Here is a 23,555-nt window from a genome sequence, read left to right as displayed (position 1 = left end):
TACTTCATAGATGAGGAAACTGAGGGTCAGGAAGGTGGGAGTAAATTGACCAGTGTTTTACAGAAAGAAAAAAAGCAAAGCTGAGATGTGAACAAATTCCTTCCCAGAGCTTTTCCAATTTGTCAAACTGTCCCTTTGCCAAGGCAAGCCCTTGGGACTTTTGCATAGCAAGTAAAAACATCCTTCCTTCTTTTCCTTTTTTTTGTTCTTCCTACCCTGGAATGGCCAGTTAGCTCTCTTATTTCCCTCCAAATCACTTGATACTTCTATTGAGAAATCCCACCCATTCTGGACATGCTCCACATTCCAGAATTACTCTTGTGGCTATAATGAAGGCTCTCCTCTTCTTTAGTGGTCCTTCAGAGAGCTTAGGGGAGGAAGTAATCTTTTAACTAGTAATTACTGAAGTAATTCATTCTAGAGTGTGCCTGACTATGGAATCCCTTAACCCTCCCAACTATTTACCCCACAGTACTCATTTCCAGTTGGTAGAATGTATGTGTGAGAAAGATATTATCTGAATATGAAGTATTCTTTTTTTCCCTCCCCAAAGATTTTGTTTATTTATTTATTTGAGAGAGAGGGAACAAGCAGGGAGAGGGACAGAAGGAGAGGAAGAAGCAGACTCCCCACTGAGCAGAGAGCCCAACGTGGGGTTCGATCTCTGGATTCATGACCTGAGCCAAAGGCAGAAGCTTAACTGCTTAGCCAGCTGAAACACCCAGGCACCCCCCCTCCCCCCGCCACGGGATATACAGATATCCTTGAAAATCTGTTAAGGAAAAGCGTAAGGAACTCATCACTTCAGAGAGTATTTGCTACAGTGTAAATAGAAAAAAAAAAGAGTTTACCAGGTCTTCTGGTAAGAGTGGGGCTGATGTTATTGTTACTACAACTGATGAACATTCTGGACATTACTCCATATACTAATTTCTATCAGTGTCTCCTACTTGCCAGATTCGGAGTTTGGGCCAGCATAAAACTTTAATTTTTTTATATTTTTATTCATTTTCAAAGATTTTACTTATTATGGGGGGCGGGAAGGGCAGAGGGAGAGGGAGAATCTCAAACACACTCCCCACTAAGCATGGAACCTGACTTGAGGCTCCACCTCATAACCCTGAGATCACAACCTGAGCTGAAATCAAGCTGGATGTTCAACCGACTGAGCCACCCAGGCGCACCATGGGAAGCACAAGAACTTTGCAACTCTTATTTCCTATGTAGCCGTAGAAACCACTGTAATCCATGCCTTGTTAACCAGCCAGAGCTCATAAACCAAAAACCTTTTAAAATAATTCTACAAAATACAGTGACTTGGTGATAAAATATCTGAGCTATTAAGCTATATTTTTAAAAAAGTATTCCTACTACTTTTTATAAAACAAACAAACAAACAACAACAATGGGCAGTGAGGAGCTGAGGCAAACATTTAGAACAGATTTCTATTGCCCTGCATACAAACGGCTGGCAATTAAAATGACGGCAGGATCAGCGTCTTGACAACTATGCAGAACTCATGCCAGCTACTGTTTCTGTTTTCACGTATATTTACATCTTTAATCTGCACCACGACCCTAAAGTAAGTACCACTATCACCCCCCACTAGACAGATAGCTAAACCAAGGCACAGAAAGGTGAAGTAGCTTTGCCTTAAGGTCATGGCTAACAGAATGTGAGGGGACGGTAAAACATTTGTAAGGACTCCCTTATTTCTTATCTCGGGGAGGGCAGGGTGGGGAGTAACAAGTAAACTGACTAATTTCAGACCATAGGCCCTTTTATACCTCCAAAGGGTCTCACTGTCTGAATCTGCGGGCCGTGAACCGATGAGACTGTACCCCACTCACTTCTCTGCTGGAATTCCAACCACACTGGAAGCACAGAGAATGACCCCCTTCCAAAGTAGCTGCTGTTACCTCCATTTAAAGGGACAAAAACTTGGAAGTCCCCTAACCACCTGGTGCTGGAGCCAGATCTGAACCCAAGAAGTTGAACTCCAGGCCTGAACTCCCTGCCAGCGGATACTGTTCACTATCACAGCAAAGCAGCATCATTTTCCTTCTTTGTGATGAGAAGACTCAAACTCAGGAGGCTGAAGCTACTCACTTGTGGCCGTTAGCAGACGCCTGGGCCGAGACCCAAAGCCAGGTCAGATTGTCTCCAGAAGTACAGAGTGTTCCTCCGTTCGACCATTTACCTCATCTTATGAATAAATTGCCTTTGTAAATTAACAAAATATTGCATTGCTCCAGACAAATGGGCAGGAGCCTCAGTTCCCCAAAGTGGGGCTTCATGAAAGCCAGGTACTTATTTTTTTATTTCAGAGAGTGTGCATAGGAGCAGGGAGTCGGGGGGTAGAGGAGTGCAGAGGGAGAGAATCCCAAGCAGGCTCCACGCCCAGTGCGGAGCCCAAGATGGGGCTTGATCTCAGGATTCTGAGATCACAACCTGAACCAAAAGGAAGCGTCAGATGCTTAACCGACTGAGCCCCTGGGCACCCCTTGAAAGCCAGGTATTGGGGGCCATCTGTCATTGTGGCCTCCAAGACCAGCGAGCACCAGGCCTTTGATTCCTTCTGGTGAATGCTCAAGGTACAATGGCGTCACGGTGCTGATGCTGCCTAGGGTTTGAGGACCTGCGAAGCAAATCTGCTTCGTGTTGTGAGGAGTTGGGAGGGAGCTCCTCCAAGGACTTGGCTTCATAGATGAAGATGACGGATGACACTGAACTCAAATGTAAAAGAGGTTACAGATCCCAGCGCCAGTTTGCAGCTGTGAGGGCTGAGCCTACACAGACAGCCCTTGGGGTCATTCTCTGTGCTTGCAGTGTGACTGGAATTCAGCAGAGAAGTGAGTGGGTTATCATCTCATTGGGCAGTGTGACTGGAATTCCAGCAGAGAAGTGAGTGGGTTATAATCTCATTGGGTTAGGGCCCACGGTGGGAAAACCTACCTAAAGTAGCTAGCATGTAGTATATGTTCAATAAATGTTACTGTATCTGTGTTTACTAATGATTTCCAAGATATTTCTTCTACTGGTATCCATGTGGCTGATACATAAACTCCTAGTGTCACCAACTTCTCTCTAGGGTACAGCAGCATTTCTTGTTAAAATGAGAGCCTTTCTGGGAGAGCTACCCATTAAAATCACTCAGGTTCAAACAGCAAATCCTATCTGACAGGAAGGTCTTGCTGGGTGAACTGGGAACTGTGGGCCATGAGCGGGGAACAGAGAGAGCCCAGGGAACTGTGAAGACACAGAGCATGCAAACAGAGCGGGCCTGAGCGGACTCCAGGCAGACACAGAGCAACCTGAGCAGGGGGTCAGAGCTGCTTCCAGAACACTTGGGACTCAGGCCGTGGAGACCTGCCCTTTCTGTTGATTTTATAGCACAGTTCATGAACAGGACCCTCGGCTAGGATAAAGAAGGATGTGGTGACAATCAGACTTCACACCGGCTGAGTTACAAATGAGGTCCACGAGCCAGCTCACACACTTTGCAAAAACCCTTGCAGTTTGCTGTAGACCTCTACCGACCTCTATGTAAGAACCCTGCGCCTGGTCCCTCTGATTTGTAACACTGGCTAATGAGGGATGGACTCAGTGGTTCTTCAACCAGGAAGCAATCTTGGGCTTCATCTCTAGACCAATGAAGCTAGAGCCTTTGGGGGTGGAACCTGATGGCTCTTCTGTGCTTTCGGGACTGAGAATCACTGGGTTCCTTTAGCCAACTGCAGGCTCTTCCAAATTCATTCTGACACAAGTCATAGCAATTTACATCTGAAATAAACTCCACATGGTTGCAGCTAATATATCTTCTTGGGATTCAAATACAGTAAAAATTCCTGTTCAATGTACTGCATTATAAATAACCTGTAAGACATAACCAGATATATTTCTAAACATACATTTCATGGAACTTGGATTTGGGAAGTCCTCTAATGTAGTGTTTGATGTCTTTGTTTCTGCATCTGCAATGTGGCAGGAGCCCACAGAGATATTCCATGGTGACGCCCTGAGTTTCAGAAATGGTGGTGCTTATTTTATATGTCCATATAACATTGTCTCTTCTGGAACAACGGGGATTCTTCTGCGGGTGACCATGATCGTTAGGACTCAACACCAGTGCTGTTGGGACCTGCGGCTGCATTTTGCACTTAATTTCTAGAAGTCAGCTCTGGTCTGTAAAGAAAAGGGAAGAGTGAGGGTGCCTGTCACAAGGACAGGGGGGTGAGGAACTGGCTGATCAGGTGATGAAAATGGCACTGCCTGAAGCTGATGGAGGAGACATAAAACAGAACTATCAGCCAAGTGGGGAGAGAGCAACTCAAAGAGAGAATTACAGTAATAGTCGTTCAGGAGGTTGGGATGTCTTTTTTTAATGGTTCTTGCTTAATTGGAACTTCTGCTATATCAACCATAAAGTAGTTTTTAAGTTCCTCCTAGAATGCTCTTTTTTTCTTTTTAGCACCTAGAAAATATAGATAGCAATAGATTTCAAAGAATGTGTTATTTAAGCCTGCAAAAGACTCTTCAAGCAGGGTAAGGAAACTGATACCATTTCCACCCACCCTGGCTTCTCCTGGGTTCCCTGAACGTGCTCTCTGGGCTCAGGAGTGGGGACTCCTGTCTTCCCGCTACTGGTACTGCTCCTCCCTAGCTTTACTACTATCTGCTCACGAAAGCCTTCCCTGACCACACGAAGGCAGCTGCCTTCCTTTCTACCCCAGCATCCCACTTACTTCTCTTCGAGCACGTAGTCCCGGGTCACTCCAAGAGTGCGAAACTACTAATTCATCCTTGCTTTTCTAGCACCTGGCCCAGGGGCTGCTTGGAATTAATGAAATATTTAATGAGCACATTATACCCATTTTGCACTGGAGAAAACTGAGGCTCCAAAAGCTTGTGTAATGCATCCAAAGTTCTACAGCTTGTTCAGGGATTTGAGCCCAGGACTGATGGGCTCCCAAGTGTGTCCTCTGACCATTCAGTGTTGCTTCTAATCTCTCGGAGAAAAGAAAATACTCTCTTGCAATGACAACGGTGGCAAAGACATGGAATTGGGTGGAATCCCGCATAGCCTCAGAACACCATAAAGGCCAATCACAGAAACCTCTTGTTAAACCCACAGCAAGGAAGGGAGCACTTCCCTGTGCGGGTTGACTTGTACATCTGCAGGCATTTGAAAATTTAAGATTAAAGAAATCAATCTTCAGATCCAAAGACAAATTCATAGATACATGTAGTATCTTTACAATCAGGACTCCCTGTTTCCCCCTTCCAGGAAACCCTTTCAGACTTCGTTACTGGAAGACCCTATGGTGATTCAGTGACAAGATAAGGGGTTTCTTTCTCCAAGGAACTATTATTCAAGAAAATTTCAAAGATCTAACAACAAGTTGGCATCTGAGGAGAGGCCTATTCATACACTAGAAAGAGCAGAGGCTTCAGGGTTTGAAAACTGGTCCAGCTGTTTACAAACTGCATAACCCTAGGGATGGGATTTAATCTCCCTGACCCCTTCTTTTCTATCCAAAGCAGTTTCACTCAAAAGTATTCATTGAACACTAACTGTACGTCAGGCAGTGTGCTAGGTACTGGGAGATCAAAGGTAAGCAGTTCCCACCTCCTAAGAACTTGCAGACTAGTGCAAAATAAAGACAGTAACACCTGTCTTGTAGGGCCAGCTTGGCACACAGAGCACTGGGCACACTCTAAGTGATCTGTGAACGGCAGTCATCTTTCTTTTCAACCTGTTATCTGAACTGTTATGTGACACTGACGTTAACAAATTCAGCAAGTGAGGGTTTTTGAGAAACAAAACTTCTACTTTTGACATTCATTTTTCAGGATGTTATAATAAAGTAATACTACAACTATAATTCTTATATATTCTTTGGTAATTTTATTATCTTTATTATGTACTATAATGCTGAAGGCAAAAAGGGAAAAGCAAACAATTCTATAGACATTTATTTATGATAGCTTAGTGCTTGATATAAACTACTTTATCCTAAAGCTTTGATGCTGGCTGAAATGTTTGCTAGAGCTTTCTTAGAATTGGTATTTTGAAATTAAAGCATTTTATACCTTGCTCAGAACACCCTAGATGGCCCATAAATGGAAGCCACTATCGGTATTACCATAATAGTGAATTTGGAGATTCTCACTGAATCTGAACTCCATAGTGATGTATTACTTTAAACAGTAAATAATAATAAAAAAAAGTGCGTCTCTCATCCGACACACGAAAAGCAATGAATTTGTAGATGAATTCTTGTAGGGCTGGCTGCCTACCTTGAAGATGTGCAGAGAAATGCATTTCTTCCTAAAAGAGTAAGCTGGGGAGATGACTGGCCCCGAACAGGTCACAAATGGTCACTCCAATAGACCATCAATCCAAATGCATGCGCGACCCTCTCAGGAGTCACTCTGACAGGGGACACTGACTGGGGCCCTTCAAGTGGGACAAAGTCCACATACAAAGGCCCTACGTTTTGTGAAAACAAAGGTTCTTTGTCCACTTTTCCAAAGATGACTCAACCCCATGTTCTCCCAGGAAACTGCTGGCCTTGATTTTCAACTAGATTCCGAGTAATCAACAGTGTCTGCGAAGTCAGGAAAAGTGGCTGTTGAGACCTTTCTGTGCGAGCAGGGATGGGACTACAAGTGATAGAACTGGCAGCAAAAAGTGTGTCCCAAAGCCAGTGACAAGTGGGGAACAGAATAACACAAATCAGCGGGAGAGAATCTGAAGCGAGGTGGAGGAGCCCATTTACCCCCGAGTTGCTCTGGGGGCAGGAGAGGTGGACCCACGGTTTCCAGTATTTGGAGCAGCAGAGCCTCCTACTGACGGGTTTTTGCCAGGATATCCAATGAGGTCATGCTAACAGCCATGACTCTTACTAACAGGATGCCCACACACGGCCCATTATCTCACTTAATCCCATCATTTTTAGGAGTTAAATACTTTTCTCAAGGTCACCTAATAAATGACAAGGGCAGGATTCAGACTCAAATCTGACAGATGCCACAGTCCTTTCTCATGGCCACTAAGCAATGTAGCTGCTGTGATCTTTGTTGCTGATTACAGCCTTAATAAAACACTGACACAGCTGGCTAGGCCACAGCCATGTGTATGACAGGAGGGAAAAAGGGAAGGTGGAAGAGAACTCATTTTTCATTTTTAGCAATGACCGCCACTGACTCAACTCCATCAACTCCATGATGCTCTGCCATGCACTGCCTCCCCCTGCAGGTTAAGAAAGGCAAGTAGATGGGAAATGACAAGGTCAGAACTTGTCGAAATGCTTATTGAGGATGGTCACAGCCAGACGAATCTAAGAAAGGAAGAGAGTAAGGGGAGGGTACATGTAGCAAATTCTTGACTAAGAACTCCTGATCGACATAAAGTCAAATGGTCAGAAATTTTCACTGTAGTATATTTAACCTGAAGAATTTTCCCAGGGGTGGAAGAGCTTCCCTGGGTCTTTTCTGGTTTTAATCTCTGCTCCCGTATTAGATCCAACGCAGAGTCACACCGCACAGACCAAGCTCAGCTAATGAAGTCAGACAACAAGCACGTGAACTTGGCTCAGGAAAGCCAGGTGAAGAACTGGCATACTCGGGGCCAGGCAACTGCCGACCGCGCTCCAGCTGAACCACACAGAGCAGCTGTGACGGCTCCCGTGACACCGGACACTTGAAGAATGCTGTTCTAGCTGCTGCCGGCTTCATGGCCTGGCCACCACCCTGGATGACTCTCGAACTTGCCCAAGGACAGGGCAATCTTGCAGCTCCTCTGAAGAGTCAGGATACTGACCCAAAAGAGGCCCAGGCCCCACTGGGCTGTCAGTGTTGTACTGTCCTTATGAACGAATCACCTCAGAATTCACACCCCACTTGAGGCCACCAAAGAATTCTAGCCGGCACATACAGGTAACATGCTTCTCCCACACACGGGCTCCTCAGCCCTCCTGGTTCAGGGTTAACTATGTCTGCGCCGGCCCAAGCTGGGATCCCACACTGGGGAGGAACTGGGGTTGCAGGTGAAGGGGAATTAATGGCCTACAATGTGTGGGAGTGTGTAAGAACAGAGTGCCTACCTATACCAGATTCCCAGCTGTGTCATTTATTAGCTGTGTAACCGGTAAGTGAACTACTCTGAGCTCCAGGTCCCTCATCTGAAAAGTGGAGGTGACGTCACCTATAACGTAAGTTGCCGTGGAGATTAAATGTTACAATGCATTAAGGTGCTGGAGAATGCCTGTCACATGGTGAGCATTCGACAGTGTCAGCCGCCATGATGGTGCTGGTGAGGATGACGACGGTGTAGTTACGATGACGGAGGGTGGTGGTAAGCACGGTGGTAGTCATGACGGTGCTGGGGATGCTGGGGATGCTGGGGATGCTGGGGATGCTGGTGAGGAGAATGCTTTGGAAAGGCAGATGGAATCTTCACTCTCACAGAGAGAAACAGGTCTAGAAATGGAGACTGCTCCATTGTCTACCAAGTAGGAGCCACAGAAGTTACCTAAAACGGGTTGTGGTAATGTGCTCAGAACAATGAATGGCCCACTCATGGAGAACACTCAATAAATGCTATCTATTCCCATCAGTGTTTCTGATCTTAGATCATGTGACTGGAATTCTTCTGATACAGCTCCCCAAGTATCTGAATCACTAACATAATGAGCAGAGTAGGTCCTGCTTGGCCAGCAAACACTGACCATTACGCACTCATGCAGGCTTTAAGACTGGAATTCCAGCATTCACCAGGTGTGATGTGGGCACATTACTCCCCTGTCCCAGTAGCAACATCCATCCCCTGGGTTGTGGCAATAATTACACATGGTAATACACCGAAGGCACAGGAAGAGCTCACTTAGTGGTAACTAAGATTCTTGTGACCGTTAGAACCATTTCATAAGGTAACTGTGTTTGGAATTAAATATGAGCAGGTCAAAGTTATCTCACTTTTCAAGTAACTGTGATGTCTAGTCCAGGACCTGGGGTAGAGTGGAGGCTTCATGAAACATTGCTAAATAAACAAGTAATTAGTAGACAGCCTCAGTGATAGTTACTAACTGATCTAAGTCGGCCTACAAAATTTCCGGTTATCAGATGGGTGACTTGTCACAACTAGGACAAGAGTTACAAAATCTCACCTGGGCTTAGGGAAGCTGAGGACCTCTAAGGAATCACCCCAAGGGTTCTGCAGGGGACAAGGGACAGAGATAATTTAATTGCTCAAGTTCCATAAAGTTCGATAATTGTTAAGAGGCATGGAATCTTCCAGCAGGATGATCCTGGCACAAGTGTACTGGCTACCATGTATGTGTCAAGGTCTTTGGAGGGGGGCCAGTACAAGGGAAGAAAGAGGAACAGGATGTGGTAAATGCCCCTGGAGAGTGTTCGATCTAATAGGATGATGAGGTTCTACTGGAAGAGAGGCAGAATGGAAGGGGTCTATGGAGATATGTCAAACCCAAGTATGAATTTCCAACTGCCCACTACTAGCCAAGTCATTGTGCTTCTCTGAACGTTAGTTTCTTCCTCTGCAAAATGAAGGTCAGATTACCACATGGGTATAGAAGGATTAAGTGAAATAGATTTTATGAAGCGTCTGGTGGGAAGAAGTGCTTATTAAGGAGTCCTTGCTCAACAAGGGAGATTGAATCTCAACTGTGAATCACGAAAACCTGCCAGTGTAATAAATGCTCAGCTTTCATTTTTACCATCCTGTTAGTAATTAACTGCTTATCATACACCCAAAGACATCATTTGGCACAGGATACTGAAATTTACCCAAGCTTCTTTCCAAGCTGGGATTGCTGGGTTTAACTGTGTGCCCCCTTTGTTAAGACTCTCGGCACACTGAGCCATTTCCAGTCCCGCTTGATATATTTTCCATTCTAATCTTTGCATCTTTAAGAATAAAGAGTAATTTCTTGCTAGTGGTAAAAAGGGCAAAATAGTAATTACTTATTTTACAGTGCATGTCCTTGACTACGATACCAAGACTGAACCTTTTCTGAAAGTATATGAATTATCTCAATAATGGGACTTTTAGTTGAAAACATAGAAATTCTGTCAGTAGCAATGCTAAATATGCAAGATATATATGCATATATAACTGCCAATAATCTGAAGAGAAAACAAAATATAAGTGTTAGTAGCTTATTCTGCTTTCCACTGAACTTCCTTTATTCCTAAAGAAAGGGGAGTCATAATTGAGGCAATTTTATTATGTTTTCTTTATATACATTTTTGCTCTTTAGCATAATGGATTTTCTGAGTAAGTTAAATAGTAACAAACAAGAAATACTAAACATGCTCTACACATATTTCATTTCCTAATCATTATTTCATACAAAGAACATCGTCTGTCATCTTTATAAGCAGAAAACTAGGTTTTTCAAAACCACCAGTAGTATTTCCAAAAGACAAGATTATGAAATGAAAGAATCCCTGATTTGGTTTGCAAGAACAAGAGACATTCTGGTGAGCGGGGTGCCTGGGTGGCTCAGTAGGTTAAAGCCTCTGCCTTCGGCTCAGGTCGTGATCCCAGCGTCCTGGGATCGAGCCTCGAATTGGGCTCTCTGCTCAGCAGGAAGTCTGCTTCCCTTCCTCTCTCTGCCTACCTGTGATCTCTGTCTGTCAAATAAATAAATAAAATCTTAAAAAAAAAAAAAAGACATTCTTGAGGGCCAAAGAATGGGGGGGGTACATCGCAGGACAAGAAGAGACCAACTCCTTTTGTAAAGGAAAATTCCACACTTTCTGACCCAAATCCACACAGTACGCAGTGCTGGCTGCCTCACGTTTTTGCTTTCTAGTCCACAGGGACAAAAGGCCTAACAGGCGCACCGTGGTAAATGGGCAGACACACTTACCGTGGCGTGGGAGATGGTCAGAATTCCATTCTTGACGGCGCACTTCCTCCTCTGCCACACCTTCCGGAGCCTGAAGAGCAAGTCAGACACAAGCTCATAGAGTAGCCGGCTCACTCGGTGACATGCAGTCATATCGTGTTACGTTCGACAATCATTATAAAACAGTGACAGCAAAACAGCCCCAAACCAAAAAAACCCATAAAATCCAGAACATCTTATTATCCCCGGTGGAAGTTAGTTCAGACTAGTAGGCATATACAGGACACTCATTATGGCACTGTTTTTGATAGTGAAGCGGGAAACAACGGAAATCCAATAGCAGGAGAATGAATAAATGCATTCTAGTTACAGTCATACTACAGAATGCTGTGCAGGAGTTTCAAAGAATCAAGTAGCTACGGATGTGCTGACATACCCTTCCAAGCATACTGCCGACTGAAAAAGCAAATAATTTAGGTATGATCTAGTAATGTTAAAAGGTACTCAAAGAATATCCCATATAAAATGGCATTCTAAATTTCCTATGGGGAATACCTGCACAAACATACAGAAGAGGGCTGGAAAGAAGCATGGTACACAGGCCTGGACCTGTGGCAGGGCTGGCACTGAAGAGTTTTTAACCATATCCGAGAATCTTCTACAAGAAAGCTGTAATTAATCTATTGCTTCTGTAATTAAAATTAAATCTAAAGAAATTAAGAAAGTAACTCAAGATGTCTGCCAGGCAAGGAGGGGTGGGGTGGGGCTGCCTCAGGATACAGAGAAAGAGCGCAGGGTCAGGGATAACATGTTTGGTGCCTTGTACACCTCTCCTTTGGGAACTCAGTTCAACTTGGAGGTGTTTTGGGTGACGCTCCAGGCACAGGCGAGCCTGGCAGATGTGTGCCTGTGTGGACAGGTACAAATGTACTGGTTCAGAGCATTGTGATAAAGAAACAGGTACAGGGCACGGTGCTTCTCTGGCCTAAGCAAAGGGTTCTTGGGCACTTGTTGTCATGGAAACAAACAACATCAGAGGAGGGGGCTCTAGCTCCTCCTGGGCATTTAAATAATATCACTGTGTGTCTCCTTTCCCCTCTTAGATGAGTCCTGTAAGAAACCTGCCACAATACGAATTTAAAACCAACTCTGAACACAGATGATGTTGTCTCCTTGTGTTTGTAATGACTAGCAACACTGAGAATTCTGAAGTGTGCTTCACTGTGGGAAATCAGAATCTGATACCATCTGAGCAAAAGCCAAGTGAACACCCGGCGCTCACAATGCCAGTATCTTCAGGAGGTAATGCAGCACTACCGACTGATAAACCGCCCTCCAATTACAGCTTCACCACGGACTGGGGAAACGGCTGATGAGAGGGGACACCTGTCCCATGACCACACCTGCGTCTGGTTAGTGTGACCAATGCTGGAGTAGTTTTGCATCCCATCTTAGCCTCACATATGCCTGCTGAGACAGGCGAGGCATTCCTGTACACAAAACCCCAAACCAACATCGTCCTTCTCTACCAACTGTTTTAAAAGAGCCATCGACCGACCAACTTAACAAAGTAGTCAACCTTCAGAAAACTGCCCTGACTCAGTTTATTCATTTTATTTAGTAAAACCGTTAGTCATTAGTTGTTTTTTGGGTCATTAATTTTTTTCACATGCGTATTAAGAAAACACAAAACTGAGAACAAAACTGTATTCTTTTGTATTAGTAATCAAGCCAAGGAAAGTAACACAAAAGCATTAACGTCTGGGTGAGCAGAAACTGCTCATGTGGTGCCCCCAGGTGACCAGACAAAAGGAAGCAAAATCAAGGCAATCTCTTAACAGTCCCATCTCTATGACACTCTGAGAGCTTTTATTCCAGCGATTTCTATGGAACGGCCTCCGTGCCTGTGCCTTCCCTCTCTGTACTGAAAGCTTTAAGGATGTTTGCCTGAAAAGCCCCGGAATGGAAGTACCAAGGACTTCAATTATCGTTCAGAAAGTGCCAGAGAGAACACCAACCACATACACGACGCCCGAACCTCAGAATTCCAGAACAGGAATTGTCTATTACAAGGCAGTCTGCTGTAACTAAGCAAGTCCCAGCTCCGATGCTCGATTCCTTGGGCTTCAATCCCAGCACCAGCGCCCACTAGCCACAGGACCTTGTTCATGGTACTGACTTCTTGGAGGCCTGCTTGCCTAAACCTGCATAGTGAAGACAATGCCCATCCTCCAGGACGATGCTGGGAAAATCTATGTGGAACAATTGCTCCTTTGCCTCTCCATGGATACCTCTGAGTTATAAAGCTTCAAAATTACTTCGAAAAAATTTGAAGTGTTTTTCAAACTGCATAATAATCCTTTATAGGTATTCTAGAACTAGGGTCGGAAATTACCAAAGCAATTGATCCTGAGAAGAAAATCATACAACACATCAGCAGTCACGGTTAGCAAGTGAGTCTGTCTTCATGTGTAAGCAATTCAGTTCTTTCCTCTTCCATAGACCGCAATGACAGGCCAGCTTGGGTTATCATTATTCACCCTCTGCAGCCCATGAAATTATGGGAGGCAGGCCCACTGGACTTCCAGCCTCCTTTGCAACAATGCTTTCCTTATCTCTTCCCAACAGATTGTGGGCAGGGTGAGGGTGAGGCCCACCTCTCATGGACCTTTTACCTTGCAGCATCTAGCAGACTGCCTGAAACACGCTGGGGCTTAACGGATGTCTGTAGAGGGAGTGCATGAATGCAGAACAGACCAGAAGAGCGGAGTCAGGAGTGTGAGTGCACCAGCTGATGCCCCGCGTCCTCCAAGGGCAATCAACAGCAGTCACGCCCCTTTGGAATATAAGAGGGAGATACCCCGGCATTACGTCATAAGACCCAGGTTAGAATTTGGGCTTTCTTACATCCTGGCTGTAGGATCTCTGTCAAATTACTTAATCTCTCTGAGTGACACCATCTACAGAAGGAGTCAGATGAGAGGCGTGACAGGTACCCGGATGCGTCTGGCAGGCACAAAGCAGGTGCAGGCACATCACGAGCTGACACTCTCCTCAAAACTTCAGGGTTTGAACCAAACAGTATTTCTGCAAAGACTCAGCTGACTTTTCTTGAAAGTTAGGTATTCACCACTTCACTTAGAAACAGTTAATTCTAATGTCAAGAAAAGCCTTAAACCTTTAGGCGAGCAGTGTTAAAGCTACAGGATGACTAATTTATCTCCACTAGATAACCAGGCCATCGGGGCTACAGTCTGGTCCCTGTGTCAGTTAGGAAGAGCCCAGTTTAAACTGTGATTCAGGTCACTGGTGCATCTTTTCTTCTTCTACTTTTCCCAAGACTTAATGGTCAATATTCACTGACTTTCTACAGCCAGCTGTTGTGCTCTGAGCTGGGATGCTTTTCTTTCCTTACGCCCTTATCTATAAATCCTGGTGGTCCTACCAGCGTTTTCTAGACTCTGACCCGTCCTTTCCTCTTTGTGGCTGTTCTCTTGATCCCTGTTCACTTCTGACCGGGCCTCCCACGTCTAGTCTTATGTCCTACACAGCTGCCCTCGACCAGCAGCCAGGGTCTTTCAAATGAGGCCGATTATGGCATTCCTCTGCTTAAAACCCTTCAAATGACTCCCATCTCCACTCAGTGGTTTCCAAAACCCTCCTGGCTTGTGTCCTGTCCCCTCTCACCGGTATCCTATGACCCCGAGCTCCACACTCAGTCCTAGTCACGCCTAACTCCTGTATCAGAGGAAAGCCTATTCCTGGCCATCTCTACAGATCTCTGTAGAGATGATCCCCTCACCTCCTGCAAGTCTTTGCTCGAACATCTCCTCACTAACAACTTCCCTGACCACCCTGCATGACTGTAAGGACCACTTCCACACACCCTAAGCCCCTGCCTTGCTTTACCCTCCCCCAGAGCACTTGTTACCGTCTGATCTCCCACACAGCTCCTTCTTTATTGTCTGTCTCCCAACTCCGAGTGTAAGCCCTATGAGGCTAAGGACCTCCTTATCTTTCTTCTGCAATGCTATACTTCCCAGTATCTCTAACAGTGCTTGGCATACACTGCAACTCCCAAAAGACATCCATGGGACGTATGAGTAGAATGATAAGCAAAACTGTGATCAGAAATTTAGGACTGTAATTTATATAAGTAATGGTTGCAATTTTAACAAACAAATAAAAAAAGTCTACGTCTTAAAGTCAATGGTGCCTATCCACAAGTAATCAGAAAAGCAGCTTTCTTTCAGAAAGAAGGAGAGTACGCAAAGTGAGTAATTAGGAGTCCACTTATGTACTAACTGTGAAACGGAATCACTGCTGAAGCAAGAGAAAGAAGCCGGTGTGGCTGGGCCAGGGGAGGAGATGCCACAAGACAACGCTGCAGACAGAGGCGGGGCTCAGGCCCTGTGTGCACTTCGAGCATGGGAAGGGCCTGATGTGCTCTATGTTTTTTAAAGGCTACTCTGAGTGCTGTGTAGAGACGCAATGGAAAAGAGGGTGGGACGTGGAGAGGCTACTCGGATATTCCAGGAGAGATGGCAGTGGCTCCTCCGAGGGCAGGCAGCAGAGATGGCAAGACATGCATCGTGTCCTGTTAGAACGGAAGAGCCTGTCCTGACAGTGACTGTGATGTAAGAAGGAGGGGACGCAGGGCTGACTCCCAAGGCTGGGTTTGGGTGTCTAGGTGGGCACCCCAACAGAGAAAAGGGCAGATGAATCAACAAGTCCTTGGTGCCATTGAGGGATCAGAGGACGGCAACTGCTTCTTGGAAAGACAGCAGGTTAAATCAGCTGAGGGAAACCAGTGGGCTCAAGGTCAGAAGCTACTTCATTAGGAGATTCTGAAGTGTGCTTTCCTGGCCCGCAGGTGGGATAAATTCCCAGGCTGCCGACACCCAGGAAGCCCTAAGCACTAAGGGGTAGCGGGCTGGCCTTACACATACCCGTCGCTCTTCTTCAGCAGGTAGCCCTTCTTCTCACTGCCGTACTCCTTGTTGCCCTGCAGCTGGTGCATGCTGTACCCTCCTTGCCGGCTCTGGGAATCCTAGAAAGGAGAAGCCACAGATCAGACCAATGCTGGACACACTTCTCCAGTCCCTGCCTCTATTCTACTATAGCCTCTTGGCTGGGGCCAAGAGAATTACAGAACTTTTAAGAGCCATCACGTCCTTGCCTGTATTTTAGAGGAAACCAGGCTAGGAAACAATCACAGGAGTCACAGGCAAGTCCAAGAACTCCTGTTTCTAGTTCGGAACCCTGCTGATTCCAACACTTTGGTGAGAGCATGGTAGGACCGAACAGGTTGCTGGGGCCGCACAGGCTAGCCTAGGGAAGGCAGGAAAACCCAAGTGGCTCACAAACGTAGTGCATGCAACCCAAATGGGCTCTTCCCTTAGGTCCACCTTTTCTCTCTCCACATATTCTACTAAAATACCCACAATAAAAAGTGTACCTTCTGAGTGAGGTACTGGGAATTGTTAGAAATTCTTGGTTTGTAACCAGCAGGGGCTCTGTAAAATAAGCTGTTAAGCATGCTTTTAATTAAAAACGATGATTCTCTAGCCATGTTGTGTATGATGTGGTAAAAGGGTGACCAGGACCCGCAGAATAAGACAGACGCAAACCAGCTGGAGTTAACACTTTCACTCCCCTGATATACTTTCCCCTGGGTTTCTAAAGACTACATGACCAGATGCAGCCATTACACTTGGAAAATGTATGAAATAAACCAACAATGTTGAACTGTAGAAAGAGGACATGGGGTTTAGACACAGAAGTAGGATAATACATTCTCACAGAAATTGTTGACTTACTCTCCTAGACTTCGATCAGGAAGGGCAAAAGCAACAGAGAAAAAAGGCAGAACATTTGAAAACATAGTTAATTTCATTGATAGTCTCTCTCACGATTTAAGCACTTTATATAACATACAGAGAAAATAGCAAAGATACTTAACACCAGAACACATGCCATCTTCAGAATCACATAAACTTCAGGGTATGGGACAATAAAACATCTTTATATTTGTCAAGTTTTATTTCAGGTTATTTAAATGAAAGCAGAAGATAACCTGCATGGAAGGATAGGAGGTACACATTTCATCAAGATAAAAACGGGTGACAAACTTCCAAGTGAGTGTTTAGGGAATCAATAGCTCCGTGAAACCCAAATTACTTTAGAAAATCAAAAAGGAACAAAAAGTTGTAGGATTCTTTTTTAGTTTACCATGCAAACAGAATAAAAGTATGCAGTTCAGAAGCAACACCTGCAATGTGATGGTGAAGAAAGACAGGAGAACTGAGCGTTGCTTGTGTACTGATGGCCTGTGCACAAGATCCCTTGAAGGTCAGGATGGTCTCTGTGTGGCATTTGGGATCCTTCTAGACCAGACAATATGTGCTCAGTGCACGCAAATGAATGTTAGTAATAGTGAAAGGAAGAGCTCTAGGACAGTACACCTCTGTGAGGCTTCCCACATGTGATGAGTTGTGTGTCCAAAACCATGTCCTGAATACCCAAATGGCAAGTATCAGGAAGGCACTGAGGACACGGAGTGCGGCACAACCCCTGTCCCTGAGTGGGTGCTTACACACTGACCTTCTCCCTCATGAAGGTAACACTGCCAAATGCTTGTTCTACCAGGCAAGGGGATGCCCCCTGAAGAGCTTAGACTCTAGTGATTTCCTTAATCTGAGTCATTCGTCTGTAACTGGCCAGACTTCCTCCAGCTGAAACAGTTAATAGCACCATTTCAATCACCTGGGGAGGGGTGGGAGTGGGCTGGGGTCTATCAGTCTCTTTAGAAATTCTTCTACATATTTACTTTTAATGAGGACCCACAGCTGTGCACTCGTAGTAACCTGAATCCCAAATCCTCCCTCATAGACGCTTTCAGGCTTTCTGGACAGAGATGGGGCTGCAGGACGGTTCTATGGATCAGACGGGCTTCCTCCCCTGGCGCCGCCATGACAGACCCCAAAAGCAGCAGTGACACACACTGCTTTCTTGAAGGAGGCAGCGATATGTCCATAATACTAATACAGAACAATCAGGATGGAAAATTAGGTCTGGTGGTGGAGATCTGAGGCATGGGACGAAACAAGGGGCCGGGATAAAGGAAATCCACGGAGCTTTCTGCTTCTACCCAATGACGTCACGTGAAAACAGCTCAACTGGATCTGGAGTCAGGGATCGCTGCCATTTCTATACCTCCCGAGAACATTAAAAACAAAATCTGAAATCTCCCTGGATAAAAATTCTTATTAAAAGAATAACTCTGTTCCTTGGAATGCTTTGCATTGAACGAAACTGCTCTCTGTCTGCCCATGTAATTTCTAGGTTGGTCTGAATGCTTTAGAACGATGCATCTTTAAAAGCCCGTTTGCTAATCCTTCAAATAAAACCTAAGTTTTAAAAACGAGAGTATTTATTTATTTATTTTTAAAGATTTTATTTATTTATTTGACAGAGCGAGATCACAAGCAGGCAGAGAGAAAGGAGGAAGCAGGCTCCCTGCTGAGCAGAGAGCCCGATGTGGGCCTCGATCCCAGGACCCTGAGATCATGACCTGAGCCGAAGGCAGCGGCTTAACCCACTGAGCCACCCAGGCGCCCGAGAGTATTTATTTTTTGTAAAGCAAGGATTTGGATGTTAGTAACTTATGAAAAATATTACGTTCTGTAAATCTGCCTCTAAGACATCCCTTACATATATTTATCACTAGCTTAAATAAATTTTTAAATTCTGAGCAACAAGCTGAATGGACCTTGCTTTCCATGAGGTAAATATGCTTTTAAAGGTGAATACAGGGGCACCTGGGTGGCTCAGTGGGTTAAAGCCTCTGCCTTCAGCTCAGGTCATGATCTCAGGGTCCTGGGATCGAGGCCCGCATTGGGCTCTCTGCTCAAGCAGGGAGCCTGCTTCCTCCTCTCTCCTTCTGCCTGCCTCTCTGCCTACTTGTGATCTCTGTCAAATAAATAAATAAAAATATTAAAAATAAATAAATAAATAAACAAACAAATAAAGGTGAATACAGTGGCTGATCTCCAGGTTCTGACCTCAGCAGCCTACACCACTAAGCTGAGCTGGAAGGAAGCAGCACGTTTCAGAAATACAGCAACAACCCTACATCAACTACTGATGAGTTCTATGGCTTAAAGTAGTCCTACAAACTGGGGTGCCTGGGTGGCTCAGTGGGTTAAGCCTCTGTCTTCGGGTTGGGTCATGATCCCAGGGTTCTGGGATCGAGCCCTGCCTTGGGCTCTCTGCTCAGCAGGGAGACTGCTTCCTCCTCTCTCTCTCTCTGGCTGCCTCTCTGCCTACTTGTGATCTCTCTCTGTCAAATATATAAATAAAACCTTTAAAAAAAATAAAGTAGTCCTACAAACTATTACTTCTGCACTCTGAGAAATCAATGGCCATTCTGCTTGCTTTGCAGGGAGCTCTAGATAATCGAAAAGAGGGTTTTCTTTTTTGAGAAAATAAATAATGGAGAATTAACACAATAATTAACAAAACAAAACATGATGGAAGGAAAGAAAGAGGTCTGAATCCTTTGATAATATAATAAAAATTAAACATGTATTCAGGAGAAAGAAATCCAAGTGAGAAATTCATTCAGGCAATAAATATAAAACTAAACTTACACAATGATCTTAAAATAAAATCTTGGAAAAATTCCATAACATGAGCCAAGAATGTAAACTAGAGAATGAAACTATGGTGTCATTTTTTTAAAGTTCCATTCCTTATTCTCTATTAGAGTATGGAGAAATCACCTTATTTTCTTCTTAGAAAACCGTATTAACATATAAAATGCATAATTAAGGAGTAATATCTCAAATATTTTTAAACTGCAAGTAATTACTCACTGCTTTAACTGGGTTAGAAATGTTTGTGGTAGCCAACCTAAAACTAACCTCTACTAGAAAAGCTTCAGATCGCTCATGTAAGGGATACATGGAGGAGGCAAGGGATTCCTTCTGTTTACTACATATTTATTGAGAAGCTTTTGGGTGCCAGACAGTGTGTCAGATCCTGCAGAGATGAGCAAAACACAGAATCTGTCAAACACTGTGCAAACCACACTATGATGAGAAATGGAGAGAGACTCGAACAGAATGCTGGAGTTTTGGGGAAGATTTATTAGTATCATCATTATTTAAAATATTTTCAACCCTAAAGATAGTTATGTAGCGAACAGTTCTCTTGGGAAGTTAGGCTATTACAAAAGCTCAAGATGATTAATTTCATAGAACATCTGTCAGAAGTCAGTGAAGAATTTTGACAAGAAAAAACAAGTCCACCAAAAGTCTGGGCATCCTACTGACAGCGCAAATTCTTGAAGCCTCCTTTAAAAGAGTCAAGTTAGAACCTGGTGGGGTGAGGGGTTAAATAGCTTGCTGGGTGCTTTTAATTCCTCAGGTCATTTACCAGGTTAGGTTACGCTCTTCTAGAATGGCAGTGCTGTGGCAAGAACTCTTGGTGGATGGGCTCCTTTCTTTTTGAGTCATTAGAAATCATTACCGATCAGCCTTATTTTGATGACAGATGATGAACAGCAGGGGAATGGGTACGTGTGCTGTGAAAGATCAATTTTACCTGTAAAATACTCTGGACACAGTGCTAACAAACACACATCATTTATTCATTTGGGGTGGCTTTAAATCAAATCATGCGCATTTTATCGTGCACACACTCGCTTGGCTTATATGCAACTTTGTTCTTTAACCACTGGGAGAAGATTACATCAGCCTCTACACAAAACAAAAAGGGACTGCAATGGCCTTTTGCCCCCTAAGAAAGCTTCCATACACAGGAAGGAGGTAAAACTGTACAAGAAAGCAAAGGCAGGAAGTGGTTAAAAAAACCTTGCAAATTTCTGCCCATGCCTGAACAGCAATGTGCTTCTTACTTTACACCGTTTTAGTCCTTCTAGTGCTCTAACACGGAGAAATCATTCAAGGGGACCACTTCTCCTAGGATCTGTAAGCCAGTAATAAGCATCTCAAAAGAGGCCTCCAGACACGGGTATAGACGCTGGTTGAGGCCCCGGACTAAAGAGGTCCACACCTCCTAGCCACTGATGTCTACTTCCAGTCTGCAGGTGCCCAGGGTGAAAGGGCTGTACACTTCTCCCACTCGGAAACCCAGAGGACTATCTTTGCTCAGTAAAGAGAACCTTCTGGGTTGCTTTAAAGGGTGAGGTGGCGGGTCCAGGGCTTGTACGTTTGAGGAGAGTTGGCTTTTTTTTTTGCTTTGGACTCAGAAGCCCCTTCAAAAAATATCAGAATGTACAGTCAGTTTGCCATGGTGAAGTGATATCATGCGGAAATGGAAATATAAGAAATGCTCAGCATGGGGCGCCTGGGTGGCTCAGTCGGTTAAGCAGCTGCCTTCAGCTTGGGTCATGATCCCAGGGTGCTGGGATCAAGCCCCACATTGGGCTTTCTGCTTGGTGGAGAGCCTGCTTCTCCCTCTCCCTCTGCCTGCCGCTCTTGCCTACTTGTGCTCCCTTTCTATCTCTGTCAAATAAAAAAATAAATGGTAAAAAAAAAAATGCTCTGCTTTATGTGGTTATCAGTAAATATGCCCTGAGATACCGCACTTAAATTCAATGTATGATAACTTCCTAATACAAACAGGCAAACCTTGACCCTCCCCTATGTAACAAATAGCACTGTTTAGCTTACTTACCCTTGGCATGAAGTCCATACCCTGCTGTGTGCGTCCAAGGTCATCTATCGCTAGGCCCGAGTTTCCACCTCAGAAACCCCGTCTCTCAATCTTCCACCCTCTTTACCCCCAACTGCTGGGGGCAACTGTGGACTAGTTCAGGCAGCTTCCATTTCAGGGTCCTCTCAGCCTCCCCCTCCGCTAGCGCGCCCCTTCCCAGCAGATCTCTTATGGCACAAATACCACTTAGGGTATGAATGCTGGTTTGTATGGCTGGCCTGCTCTCTACTACATGATTCTAGAGGATTCTGTATCGGCCTCCTTCTGGCTGCCCAGAAAGACAGAAGACCTAAAGAGGACATGGGTGTGCACTTCACCCTGAGAGGACAGAGCACACTTGAAGTACCTGATTTCAAAGCCGGAATGGCAAACCTAGGGTTCTGGAATTGTAGTTCAGGTATTAAGAACATCTTTTGTGCCAGGAGGGCAAGGGTCATAAAGCATGGTCACTATACGGGGCGAGGCCGTGGGTATACACTTGTATCCTCTATCTTGTTTGTCCCCACAACCATGGTGGCAGGAAGCTGGTGACATGCCTATTTTGCAGATAAGGAAACACAGAGGCCATCCCAAGCCACCTCACTTTTTTACTGGTAGCCCTGCTGGAAACACAGAGATCACCTACTTCCTTCTGATCGAGTTGAAGAGAGGATTTTATTAAATCTCGGAGTGCAGTGAGCTGTTTCTTTTCTTCATCCTGGGTCTGTTTTATCTGTGACAGAAAAACAACTTTCATTACATATCTTTTATAAATGAGCTGAGTTTACTTCATCCAAATATGCCTGTCATCAAAAAGTTCAATGACATCATTGATTTCTTTATTAAAACCTTTACATGGTCTCATTTTTTTATATGAAAGGCAGAATTTTCTCATCTTATGGAAGTACCACTGACTTTTAAAATTAGTGACTTGATGCAACAGGCCTTCTTATTAATACATCTAGGCAAAACAATTAGCTCTGAAGTACCATTCTTTTTTTTTTTTTTTAAGATTTTATTCATTTATTTGAGAGAGAGAGAGCGAGCATGAGAGGAGAGAGGTCCTTGGGAGAAGGAGACTCCCTGCTAAGCAGGGAGTCCAACATGGGACTCGATCCTGGATCTCCAGGATCATGACCTGAGCTGAAGGCAGTCGTCCAACCAAATGAGCCACCCAGGTGCCCTGAAGTACCATTCTTAAACAAAGTTTAGAAAGAACACTGGGTCACTTCCTTCTGGTTTTTCAAAAGGTGGTAGCAGGAATCCATAATGTGACAAAATGGGCCAGAAGAAACTGTGAAAAAGGACCAGAACCCAATGGGTTAGGGTATCTGAATGTTTGCACAGTGGCACCCAAGGGTAAGGAACTGGTGTTGTTATTTATTTATTTTTTTAAGTCAGCTAGAACTTAAACCCAAATCATATTAACTATTAAAAGACAATGGGGTGCATCTCCCCTTCCAATTTACCCAAAAGCACATGGGGAGATGAACCATGAGAGACTATGGACTCTGAAAAACAATCTGAGGGGTTTGAAGTGGCGGGGGGGGGGGTGGGAGGTTGGGGTACCAGGTGGTGGGTATTATAGAGGGCACGGCTTGCATGGAGCACTGGGTGTGGTGAAAAAATAATGAATACTGTTTTTCTGAAAATAAATAAATTGGAAAAAAAAAAAAGACAATGGGGTGGCTCAGTCAGGTAAACGCCTCCCTTGGGCTTAGGTCATGATCCCAGGGTCCTGGGATCTAGCCCCATGTCAGTGGGGAGCCTGCTTCTCCCTCTCTCTTTTCCCTTCCCCTGCGCTTGTGCTCTCTCGTGCTCTAATAATAACATCTTAAAAAAAAAAAAAAGACAATCAGAAAAAATACACAGCTACACACAGTTTTTAAAGTTATAGAAAATAGAAGGTATTATTCATAACTCTGAAACCTTATTTCAACATATGTAGTTGTACTCAT

At 44.6% G+C, this 23,555-nt stretch overlaps 1 protein-coding gene across 5 annotated transcripts in view; it reads right to left on the bottom strand.

The window, feature by feature from the left end:
- Positions 1–23,555, bottom strand: part of LOC122904295 (CYFIP-related Rac1 interactor B) — a 520,830-nt gene that overhangs the window by 229,823 nt on the left and 267,452 nt on the right. For 2 of the 5 annotated variants that reach the window (XM_044244939.1, XM_044244936.1), the window contains exons 11-14: positions 22,244–22,330; positions 16,698–16,706; positions 15,828–15,928; positions 10,900–10,969 (exon numbers count right to left, since the gene is read on the bottom strand). The exons of 1 other annotated variant lie outside the window; for it this stretch is intronic. In XM_044244939.1, coding sequence (XP_044100874.1) covers positions 10,900–10,969; positions 15,828–15,928; positions 16,698–16,706; positions 22,244–22,330 — 267 coding nt within the window. The remainder of the gene's footprint in view (positions 1–10,899; positions 10,970–15,827; positions 15,929–16,697; positions 16,707–22,243; positions 22,331–23,555) is intronic. 2 more of the 5 variants (XM_044244940.1, XM_044244938.1) reach the window with 1 other exon arrangement.

The sequence above is a fragment of the Neovison vison genome, chromosome 4 (assembly GCF_020171115.1).
Source record: "Neovison vison isolate M4711 chromosome 4, ASM_NN_V1, whole genome shotgun sequence".
NCBI lineage: Eukaryota > Metazoa > Chordata > Mammalia > Carnivora > Mustelidae > Neogale > Neogale vison.
Note: the sequence above shows the minus strand (reverse complement) of the source record. Positions and strands in the feature narration are given on the sequence as shown.